The following is a 12079-nucleotide window of genomic DNA, read 5'->3' as shown; positions in this document are numbered from 1 at the left end:
CAATATGGTAGCAGATGCTCTTTAGTGCTCTGGCAGGAATTCTCCTTGTGTGTCAGTCATTTGATGAGCTTGTTAATACACAGATTGCTGGCCCACCAGAAGAGTAGCCTGGTGTAAAGTTCAGCCAAGGAGATGTTGATGCTGATGCTCTGATCCAGAGACCATGCTTCAAGAGCAACTGCCCTCTCCTGAGCTGCCTCTCCTGGGGCTGGTGATTTTCAGTGCAAATATTTGAGGAGCAGGATAGTAGGTTTTTAGTGTCTGATCCTATCAGACATATGTATCTACCTTTTGTGCCCCTGTGACCTTGGGCTAGCCCCTCTAGTTACTTTCAAGCATGTGCCATTGTAGCTGTGGTATGGACTTGAATGAGACTACTTTCTACATAAATTGTATGTTGAAGGCAGCTTGGAAAGTGACTTTGAGAAGCAACGTGTCTATATTGCTGGAGGAAAATTAAACATTTTAATCTCCCATCTTTGACCTTATTACTTTTCAAAATATAAAATTTTCTTTCTTGTGGTTTCCCTGGCACATTCTCTATTTTATAAAAATGATTTTTACTTACAAAGGAAAAAAAGGACAGGTGGAGAAGGTTCAAAAAAAGAATAAGGGTGGAGTCTTTGGAGTTGTCTCTCATTTTCTTTGGCCAACTGAAGGAAGGGGCAGAGGCAAGTTACTGGAGCCGGAAAAGCTGTGGACTTCACTGTGCCAAGTTGCTTGCTCTTTTGCTTCCTGGGGAAAAAGAAGAGAAGTGAAGGGAGTCTTAACTGATGTGACAGGGCAGGAATTATGCTTTGGTGATACTTTGCAAGCTGTTGTGTGCACCATTGAACCCGGCTACAAGTCAGTGTGGAAATTCTTTGAAACTGGCAGCAGATATATCTGCGGCTTGAACATTCATGCTTAAAGCTTTTCCTGGCTTGTCTTTGCAGAGTGTGAAAGCTAGGTGGTGGTGGGCCAGCTGTACTGTGTGTACCTCCATTATTGTCACAAGGCACTAGCCTTTTTCCTTGATTTGAGAAAAATCCTGCTGCGCTGGAGTCGGTCTTCATTGTTGAATGAACTGGTGTCAGGGAGTTCTCCTTTGGCTCTCTTAAAGGTCACTCTTTGCTCACTTCTTTTTTAGCTCACCACTACATTTTTCAGGCTCCATGTGGTATGCTGGTTATGCCAAAATAAAGAGCTTGATCAAAGACATTTCTTGTTCCTAAGGCTAAGGATCAGCCTATCTTCTCAGAGCAAGCTAATAGATAATGGACCCAAGAGTCTCTGTCTACATAATGGCTGACTCCCAAAATCTAAAGTTGCCTTCTAAACAAGGCTATGAACTTAATTTTGAAGAGATATGGTTTAATATCCAGCTTTGTATTCCATAAGGCTTGTTCACAGAGTATATCTTTGCCAGATGTACTAAGAAATCCAAGTTTTTGTCCTTATTTCCTCCTCCTGGGGACCATTCCATCAATCATGGGGTGGTAGGGGTGTGGAGACAGCAGAAGTCTGGTCTACATTCTGAATCCATTGTCAAGTCTAGCTGGCTGTGATCTCACTGCACTTTAAAAAGGACAGGCATATCAGCTCCTAATTTTTTAAATACTTCAGGGTATCCTTCACAAACTTAATGTCATTGTCATACAGTTATTTAATAGAATCAAATGGAGTTAGTCCAAAGCCTTCCTCCCCAGATTTTGCCTTGTCATCACTACTACTTGCTTCTTTTTCCTTAGCTACATCTCTCTTTATCAAATGATTAGCCAGAAGCCTACCCTCTCAATTGCTTGTGATTCTGTGTTTCAAATTGATATATTATCCTGGACCCTACACTTAACCTTTTGATCTCTTTGGGAGGAGTGCTTTTTTTCAATTGGTTGTGAGCCACTTTATACTATTTTAATTGTATTTTTATTATCTTTAATTGAACAAAGGAGTTAGCATTCAATAAATCAGTTTATAAGTACAATGCATCTTGATCTTTGAGCCATTTTTATTTTATTTTGTGGTCCTACTCTTGCTTTCAGATTTTCAATGAAGTCGTGTAGATTTATTTTTCAAGTACTAGTTGATATGCAGTTATCTTCTTAGTTATAATTTTTAGTTGTAAGTGAAAGTGATTCAGTGCATGATTAAGATACAAAGAAAGAGCTCATACACTGGAAAAGGAAGGAGAGCAATCATAGATTAAGATGCTAAATTAAACCAATCATTGAGATGTCGGTTTCAAGCCAAAATCTAGTAGATTAACAGATTTGGCAGCCCTTAGAGAAGGCAAACAATTGCTTAATCTCTGTGTTGATTCATTAAAATACATAAATAAATCATGTTGGACTAATGTCATTTTCCTTCCTGGTAGAATTCATTAATAGGAGAAAATGGGGGACTGAAATATAATGACTGTAACTGCATTTCAACAAAGCATAATAAAATATTGTGTACACAAAAGAGAAATATGAGAAAATAGCATCAATAAAAATATTAGGTAACTGTACCCAAACAGTGAACCAATGTCATTGGTTCCTGTTTACTAATTTTTATCAATTTACTTACCCATTGATTTTTAAGGGCCTAGGCACTTATGTAACTAGAAAACACGCAAATTCTGTTTTCATGGAATAGTATATACCTTGATGACAAGTCAATATTTATAGTAGTTTAGAGATGAGACTGATGAATTTACTTCATTATTTAACAGGGAAAATGTACAACTCTTTTATAGGTTTAAAATTTTACGTATAAGAGAAACTTTGTAAGTTTGAGTTGACTATAAATATAATTAGGGCTGGAAATATGGCTTAGTAATAGAGTTCCTGGGTTTGACTCCTTAGTACCACATAAACAGAAAAAGCCGGAAGTGGTACTGTGTGCCCAGGCCCTGAGTTCAAACCCCAGGACTGGCCCCAAAAAAAAAAAAGTATAATTAACAGTGTAACAAAAACTTGCTAAAACTAATATTCCCATGCATTCACAACTCAATACTACATGAAAAAAGCAGATTGTACAAAATAATCATTTGGGTGATGGAAATACAGAGCAAAGATCCATGCCATGATGTTCATTAGAAGGTGGACATGTATGTGCACTCCTGTAATTCTAATACTTGGGAGGCCGAGACAGAAAGCTTACAAGTCCCAGGCAAGCCTGGACTATATGAGTGAGACAGACATGAAACAAAGTTTTTGACAGTGTTTATAGTAGGCATTTTTGGTTGTTAGGTCATAGATGACTTTTAATCTTTAAATCTTCCGTATTCATTTTTAAGATGTTAAAAATGCATTGCTTTTGTTCCTTAAAAATACTGCTTTTTGGAGGAGCACCAGGGCCTCACACCTATAATCCTAGCTACTCAGGAGACTGAGATCTGGGGATCAAGGCTCAACCCAGCCTGGGCAGGAAAGTCTGTGAGACTCTTAGCTCCAATAAACTACCCCCAAAAAAGCTGAAGTGAAAAAAAAAAGCTGAAGTGGAGTTCTAACTGATAGAGCACTAGTCTTGAGCAAAAAGAAGCTGTGGGATAATGCCCAGGCCCCTGAGTTTAAGCCCCAGGACAGGCAAAAAAACAAAAAACAAAACAAAAACTACTTTTTTATTTGCAGAAGTTCAAGGGGGCAGGTGTATCATTGCTGGGGATTTAGGTTCAGAAGAGAAGAGAAGCAGAGGGAGGGGTAGTAATCTCCCTCATTGATCTCTCCCTGGTCAACAGCATTAGTAGTAAACTCCCATTCTCCTGCCCATGGTTGGCACACTTTCTAGCAGACTTCCATCATGAGCAAGTCCCCTCCACCAGAGGCTGCGTGCCACAGCTCTTGCTGGTAGATAAGTGCAGCAAGTAGATCTTATACTCCTACTCACTTCCCAAGTGACTTGAAAGGCCTTGTTTTAGTAGTTTTGCTGCACTCGCTTATTACCAGATTATTCCACTTGGTCCCAGTACTTGGTAAGGGGATTAGAAATACAACTTTGTCTCTCTTCTTTCTATAAAGTAATGAAATTTCTCACACCCATTTCTTAGTGCACCTGTTGTATCCCCTCACTCCATTCAAAAGCTTAGATTCACTTTCCATAGAAAGAATGTTAATAATAGCATTTCTTTTTTTTTTTTTTTTTGTCGGTCATGGGGCTTGAACTCTGGGCCTGGGTGCTGTCCCTCAGCTCTTCAGCTCAAGGCGACTGCTCTACCACTTGAGCTTCAGCGCCACTTCTGGTTTTCTGGTGGTTTATTAGAGATAAGAGTCTCATGGTCTCTCCTGCCCGGGCTGGCTTTGAACCGCGATCCTCAGATCTCAGCCTCCTGAGTAGCTAGGATTACAGGCGTGAGCCACCAGCGCCCGGCTAATAATAGCATTTCTTATATTTGCCCGATATTGTGTTAAAAATGCTTTACATGGATTATCAAATTTAGCCCTTAGACTAGGCCAATGAGAAATGGGATGGATTTTTGTTCTCACAGTTGCAACCACAGTGCGGAGACATTGAACGTGTTGCTTTTAGTGGTAGAAACAAGGGTTTGAACCAGCAGTCTTGTTCTGGATCCCAGCTCTCCATCCCAACGCTGCTTCCTTCTATTCTAGAATGAGCCAGTTCAGAATCTGTGGTGTGGATCCAAGGGTACAAGACTCCTCTACTTCAGAATTCTCTTGCTAACCCAGCTCTGGCTTTGGTTTTGACTTATTTCCAGCCCTCAAAATCTCTTACTTCTTTTTGCCTTCTTTCTTGGGTTATTTCTTTAATCCTTTCCCAAGAACCTCTCATCATATCAAATAAACAAAATATTTTTTAAGCCGTTTCACCCCATTCTCAAGAAGGAAGTTCAGCCTGCGCTTAGAATTTCATATTATAGTCCTGTGCTTTCAGCTGAGCATACTGGTTGTCAAAAGTTCTCATGATTTTTTTCAGGTTATTTCTGAGCTTTTTAGTATTTCCAGAGCTCACTCTTGTACTTTAACTTTTCCTGCAAAAGAGCCCTCTTAACATAACTCTTTAGGTTCAAAAGAGAAAAGGGTAGAAGGAGCAAAAAGTTAAAAGTTAGTTTCATTGGTATACTGCTATATTGTTTTAAAATAATATTTCAGCCAGGTGCCAGTGGCTCATGCCTGTAATCCTAGCTACTCAGGAGGCTGAGATCTGAGGATCGTGGTTCAAAGCCAGCCTGGACAGGAAAAACTGTGAAACTCTTATCTCCAATAAACCACCAGAGAACCAGGAGTGGTGCTGTGGCTCAAGTGGTAGAGCACTAGCCTTGAACTGAAGAGCTTGAGAGACAGCTCTCAGGACCAGAGTTCAAGCCCCATGACTGACAGAAAATAAAAAAATATATATTTCAACAGATAAATTCTCTAAGAATCAATGTACCTGTTACAAAGAAAATGAACTCTTCTGGAAGGCCTATGAAACTCACTCTCCTTAAATAATGTTAGGCACTAATTTTACTTGTCTTGCTGTCAGTGTCCTGGGAAGTCAACACATCTCAGCAGTTATAGCTAATTCATAATTTACCATGTAGATTAAAAAATTTAGTAAATGGTTTCAGTGTTATTGGACTTGTATCTAAATTATTTTTTCACTAATCAAAGTAGTTTTCAGTCATTCATTGAAGGCATTTTGTAATCAGATGTATTTTTTATTCACAGAGCCTACACTGTGTAATTTTAATGCTAAACTTAACTATCATGACTCCTGAACTTCCTTCTGACTACATATGACTTTCATGTCATAATATATTGGCAGGCTTAGTTCTTCAGACCAGCCTTTCTTTCTGCCTTTCAGCTATAGTGCTCATGTACATCAATATTACTGTATTTGCATTCCTCTTGCTTCAGAACTTTATGCCAGATTATATCATCCTATAGAATAGTACCAGGATCGTTATGAGATAGGCTAGTTCTCCCTTACTCTCACCTAACACTGTTCCTCTTGGGTTTTAAACCCAGGAAGAAATACCATGTATTCCAAAATCTTACTGTGCCTGACTTCACTTGTCCAGATCGTGAGCTTTTTAAGAGCAGGAACTTAATGTTTTTCTTCTCTGTATTCCCTAAACACCTAGGAACAGTATCCAGTAAATGTGAGTTGGATTGCATTGAAATTGAAAACTCTTTAGGCATATATTTTACCATGTGAGGAGGAAAATAATTTTATAACTAAAATCATTATAATATATACATAGAACAGTAAATAGTAGCTGAGGTTTTAATGAAAGAGATATGTCTTCATGATTGCCTTTTTTAAAGTTGAAGTATAATTACCTGAGCCAAAGAACATATATTTTATACATTCAATTCCATGTTTCAACATGGATACAACATATAGAATATTTCCATCTCACTTCAAAATTCCCTTTTGTGCCATCTAGTCAATACTGCTAGCCTCCATGACAACCCTTATGTCTCCCTCTCTCTTCCCTCTCCCATTTTTTCCCTCTCCCTCTCCTCTTCTCGTTCTTCTTCCTCTTCCTGTTTGTTTCCCTGTTTGTCAGTATTCCACTTGTGTTGTTAAACAACTATATTAGATAGTTATATTTCCATTTTGCAGCTGAGAAAATTTGATAAAGACACAGAGAAGTTAGTTGCTCTGAATGAAGGTCATGCTGTACAGAACTCTTCCTAACTATGCTCTCTTCATCCATTTGGTCTCCCTGAATATGACTAAAGTCCAGCTGCTCTGGGAAGCATTTGTAATAGGACACACAGTACTCATTTCCTGTAGAACCATGCCAATTGTGTCCCTGGAAATACCCCCAAGCCAAGGGAGATTCCCCCCACATCACAATGCTTCTCCAATCATGTAGCCCACTGCTCATGAGACTCCTGTCATCTGTAGGGTTTGAGTGCCAGGGCTACTTTGCTTGTGGTGGAGATGCTATCCTTAAATATCCACATATGCCTGAAAGTGTCACTGTGTTTCTTATCATCAAAAGTACCATCTGCATTTTCACAGCATGTATTTTTCTTGTATATGACTGTTCCTGGCATTTCTAGTTATTTAGTATCCTTGAGTTCTACTTATTAAATGTCAGAAAAGCCACACATACATACATCATACATACCACACATACATACATCAACCCCATCAGGAGAGACAAAGGTATCCTTATACCTGGTAGCTCTAGTGTGGCAAAGATTGGACTGAGCTGAAGAAATGGCCAGTAGACTCATACCAATGTATAACTGTCACAGTTCTCTGCCTCACCCCACCTTCTGCTCTTGTGACATCACATCACTCTCAGAAATCTTGGTGCTGAAAGCATATCTTTGTAGAGGCTGCAGCTGCATGCTGAGATTTTGTTATGCATTTTTCAGATTTCCTCTTAAAGTTCCTCAAGACCATATCCATTTGATGGAACAGATAATAAACCAGAGGACAAAAACAGAGACTTTCTGTGTGTTTGGTTGAAAGTTGGGCTGTACAGTCAAAAGGCAGTTATGGAGAGAAATGTTTCATCCCGGAGAATGGCATAGTGATGTAGACAGTAAAATGAAGTTCGTAATAGGCTAAGCCTGTTGTATTTAGGAGAATATGCCATACTGATGCTTGCCAGTTACTTTTTTTTGGGGGGGCAAGGAGGAGAGAGGCATTGGGTCTTGCTATTTTGCCCAGCCTGGCCTCAAATTCTTAGGTTTGAGCAATTCCCCTTTCTCAGCCTCCTGAGCAGCTGAACTACAGGCTTTAAGTACAAGATATATATGAAACATAAGTAAATTTTATATTTAAACCTGAATTCCTTCTCCAATTATATATGTATTTACACACACGTTCCAAAATAAAAATGAAAAGTGGAAACCTATCTAGTTCCAAGCATTTTGGATAAGGAATCTCGTGAAATTTTAGAGTGAATGATTGAATCTCAGAGTTTTGGTAGGATGGAAAATATATTAGTAGTAGTATGTAGGATAAATTCAAGTTCAAGAAAATAAACAGAATTTGGAATGGAAAGGAATGCTATTAGATGTTGTAGAAATACTAAGATTTATAAACTCAGAAATGAGAAATCAAGAAAAGCCCCACATATAGCAAACCCAACCTCCTCTGTGTCAGCCCTTGTTGCCTTGCATACAATGTGCCCTACAGGCTTGTGTTTTAGTATGAGGCACTATGGCCTGAACAGCCCTACTGTCATTCAGAGCAAGCAAGTTTCTCGTGGCACTTGTTATATTATACAGCTGAACATCCCCCACCCTGCCCAATGTTGTACTATAAAAATTCCTGTCTTTATGCTAAAAGCCTCTGCTTGCTTGAGAAATTTCCTTTTGTGATTTGCAGGCTGAGCTTATGTTACTGATGAGATTAAAAACAGATTTCATTATAAAAGTTTATGATGTTGCATTCTGCTCAATATATATGCAGTTGGAAGAACGTGCTTCTTTTCTTACCCAGAGCCCCTTATTGGATTGTCTCTTGACCACTGCCCTACCCTGTGTGCATGTCTAGACCCTGCCTGTGTCATATACCTGAGAACCTGGGCATGACCTCCCCAGATAAGGGGTTCAGACTGATTTCTGATATGCAACACAAAAATGTGAAAACAAATACCTCCATGAATGTTTTATTAAAACAAGTTTTAGCAAACAAAACAAATCTAGCTACCCAGTGAGATGAATTCTCATAGATTCTACCTATTATATAATACCTAATCACTGAATCTAGGTTGCAGCAAGCCAGTTACAATGGATGACTTTTCTAACCTTTAATCCAGTGATCATAAATAATAGTTTCATTTTGATTCAAGCAGGACCTAGCCTTGTTAGTATGAAGCCAGGGAAGGTCATTTTTTTTCATCTATCCTCTCCCATTATGTTATTAGTTCATTGGGGACCAATTACCTTCTCTTCATTTAAAGCCGAGCACCTCTCTCCACTGTTCCTACTTCTGCTCATTCAGTGTCTGCTCATTCAGTGCCTTTAGCTATTCAGTCTGCTGCTATGTATTACTTTCAGTCAACTTCTTTTTCCCTTTTAGTGAGAAAAGAGATAATAGGCTCTTCTGGCTTCTCCTTTCATAACCATGTAATCCTGCCTTACTACCATCCAACACTCAACTTGTGAGTAGTGTTAATATTTCATTAATTTATTTAGGCATTTTTGTATTCCACCAGTGGTTGCCACAGTTCACTATACCTCTGGAAATGCCTTAGGAAGGATTTATTATATGTGCATGCTATTATATGTTGTACACACTCTCCCTCCCTCCCCCCCCCACTATTCCCCCCCCCCCCCCGCGCCCATATTAAGACATTTCCAGAGTAATCACTGAAGACCAGTATATTCTAAGCTTTTTGGTATAGTTCTCCAAACATGTAGATGAGTTGCTTAACTGGAGGAGTCTTGATGTGGCCAGTCAGAGGGAAAATTGTACTGAATCAAAACCCTTTCATTCATGTACTTCACAAAGCACTTTGTAGATTTAGCCTTAACTGGGTATTTGGATATCTCTATCTCTGGGAGGACAGACTTAGAGACCCGAAGTTTCCAAACTGAGATTCAGTGGAAGACTTGGATAACTTATAATGTAAGTAATTCTAACCTTTATCTGATTCTCTAAAGAAAAATGTCTGACAAATTTCTTTTCTTTCTTTTGGACTGCTCATATAACCACTCTAAGAAGTTTGTTTTCTCTCTCCAGGAGCCTCCAAACAGGTGGCCTTGCCTGGGAAGGAGAAGTAGAAAACAACGCATATAGCAAGGCTACAGGGGTGGCCCCCCAGCACAAGTATCACCCCACAGCAGGCAGTTACCAACTCCATTTTGCCCTCCAGCAACTTGAACAACAGAAACTTCAGTCCCGGCAGCTTCTGGACCAAAGTCGAGCTCGGCACCAGGTAATATAAGTGTTTCTGTGTGCTTGTATCTTCCTTACAGCTGTTGAAAAAGGTAAGGTTAATTTCCCAAAACTTTGATGGCATTTTCCTGGATTGAATGGCTCCTGGGAAATCTCCTTCTCAAATTATTCTGGAGTCTTAATATTGTCTTTGCTGGAAGGGGATACTCAACAATATTTGATCTGTGGATTATATTTGAATGTATAAAAATCCTTATTGACATATTTACCTTTCTGTAGTATGGTCTTTGTTTAGTGCATGTCTGATACTCTACTTTCCAGACACTTAAAAACAGCATTTTAAGCATCTGTATATCCAAATGTACTATCCAGCCTTCATAGATTTTGTATGTATAAATACATATTACTCTTTCATGATCTAAAATAATAACAAAAGAAATGATCACAAATTAGGTTTCTGGTCTTATGTAAAATAGCTGTTCCTTTCATAAAAGTTGTATCTGTCTCATGCTGGGTACTGTTTGAAACAGCGAGGAAGTGATAGTGGTCTTACAAACAACAAGTTTGCTGTTGTGGAGCTTTCACATAGGGAAAAGTTAAGTTTCTACTCACTGTCTAGGTATGACAAACTCCCCTAAGTGCATGGGGTGAGGACCTGTGTAATCAAGTATGGCCCAATGACAGAGAAAGAACGGGCTCATACAACAGGCTACACTTATATTTTTCTTGATGGTTAAGGATTATCATTAGAATCAGATCCCATGTTCTTTGGTAGGGTTATAGGTCTGACCCTTTTATTTTGTTGTGGAAGAAATAAATACCTTTTATCAGTTTGATCATTTGCCACGTTCTTCTTTTTCTATAAAAATGTTGTACATAGTATGCACTAGTTTATACAGAGTTAATATTTCACAGTCTTTCTTCATCCTTTCAGTAAAACAATAGCCATTATTCCCTGTACTCTTGTCTTTTCAACTACTATGTTGGTTCTTTCTGTCACTATGACAAATACTTGAGAAGATCAACTTAAGGGAGAAAAATGTTGTTTTAGCTCATAGTCCCAGAGATTTCAGTCCATGGCCGGTTGGCTCCATTGCTTTAGGCCTGCGGCATGGTAGATTAAAAACTATGGAGGAAAGCATGGTGAAGGAAAAATTGTGGCTGGAACACATGGAAGTAACAGCAAGAGTCCAGAGCCACTTAACACTTTTCAAAGATGTGCCCCTAGAGACCTTCTTCCTTTAATTAGTCTCTACCTTCCACGGAGTCCCAATTGTCCAGATTTTGAATCCATTAGTGGATTAGACCATTCATTAAGGCCAGAGCCCTCAGGATCTAAGTATCTCTGGAAATAAGCTCACAGGCACAGTTACGCTTTACTAGTTTCCTAGCCATCTCTCAGTCCCGTCAACAATCAAGATAAGCTTACAAGAGGATAAAGTATTTCAAATCTGTAAGCAGGGGCTGAGATCAAGAAAGTCTGCACCAGACTAGGCAAAAAATTCAAGAGACCTGATCTCAACCAATAAAAACCTGGATATACTGATACATCTTTGTTTTCCCAGCTATGTGGGAAGCCCAACTAAGAGAATTGCAGTCCAAACTGACCAGGACAAAAAAGTGAGACTCTATTTGAAAAATAACAGAAGCCAAAAGGGTTGAAGGTGTGGCTCAATGGTACACTGACTGCCAAGTTAAGCACAAGGCCCTGAGTTCAAAACTCTAGTACTACCTTCAAAACTAGTATCCAGAATTAAGTATGGTCATTTTATAATTCCAAACTGGTTCATCATTCTGATTGTATTCAACTATGGTGATATACTCTGTAGACAAATATATCATTTTAAAAATGCAAGCATTTGTTAGTAGTTCTCATTAGATCATTTGTACTAGAGGAAAATCCTGACTTTTTACTTGGGAAAGTATAGAAAATGGCAACTATCTTTGACTTCCATACTGTCATGTAGAAATTTTCTTATTTAGACAATCTGTGGTGCAGTGGATATAAGCCATATATATAAGCTGTTTGCATTTTCACAATTACATATATAAATGTATATCCTAAGGTTTTATACATCTGTGTACATTTCTTAAAGCTATTTAAATATATAAACCCACATCATTTTGAGTATTTAAGAATACCAGCTTAACCAGATGTTTTTTACAGGAGACCTTAGTGTCCAAGCCTTATTTTCCTTATGTGAGTAAAATTATTACTCTCATGAATTTATATCATTGGCCCTTTTTGAACCACATCTTAATACTTTCAAATGGTAGGCAATTTTTTTTAAATAAGAGATGTTTGTAG

At 38.6% G+C, this 12079-nt stretch overlaps 1 protein-coding gene across 3 annotated transcripts in view; it reads left to right on the top strand.

The window, feature by feature from the left end:
- The window catches only part of Ttll5 (tubulin tyrosine ligase like 5), a 246977-nt gene that overhangs the window by 171026 nt on the left and 63872 nt on the right, over positions 1–12079 (top strand). For all 3 annotated transcript variants that reach the window (XM_042692822.1, XM_042692821.1, XM_042692820.1), the window contains exon 31: positions 9616–9811. In XM_042692822.1, the coding sequence (XP_042548756.1) occupies positions 9616–9811 (196 nt within the window). The remainder of the gene's footprint in view (positions 1–9615; positions 9812–12079) is intronic.

This window comes from Dipodomys spectabilis, unplaced genomic scaffold (assembly GCF_019054845.1).
Source record: "Dipodomys spectabilis isolate Male_0828 unplaced genomic scaffold, ASM1905484v1 ptg000157l, whole genome shotgun sequence".
In the NCBI taxonomy this organism is placed as follows: domain Eukaryota; kingdom Metazoa; phylum Chordata; class Mammalia; order Rodentia; family Heteromyidae; genus Dipodomys; species Dipodomys spectabilis.
This window is presented reverse-complemented; position numbering and strand designations above follow the sequence as displayed.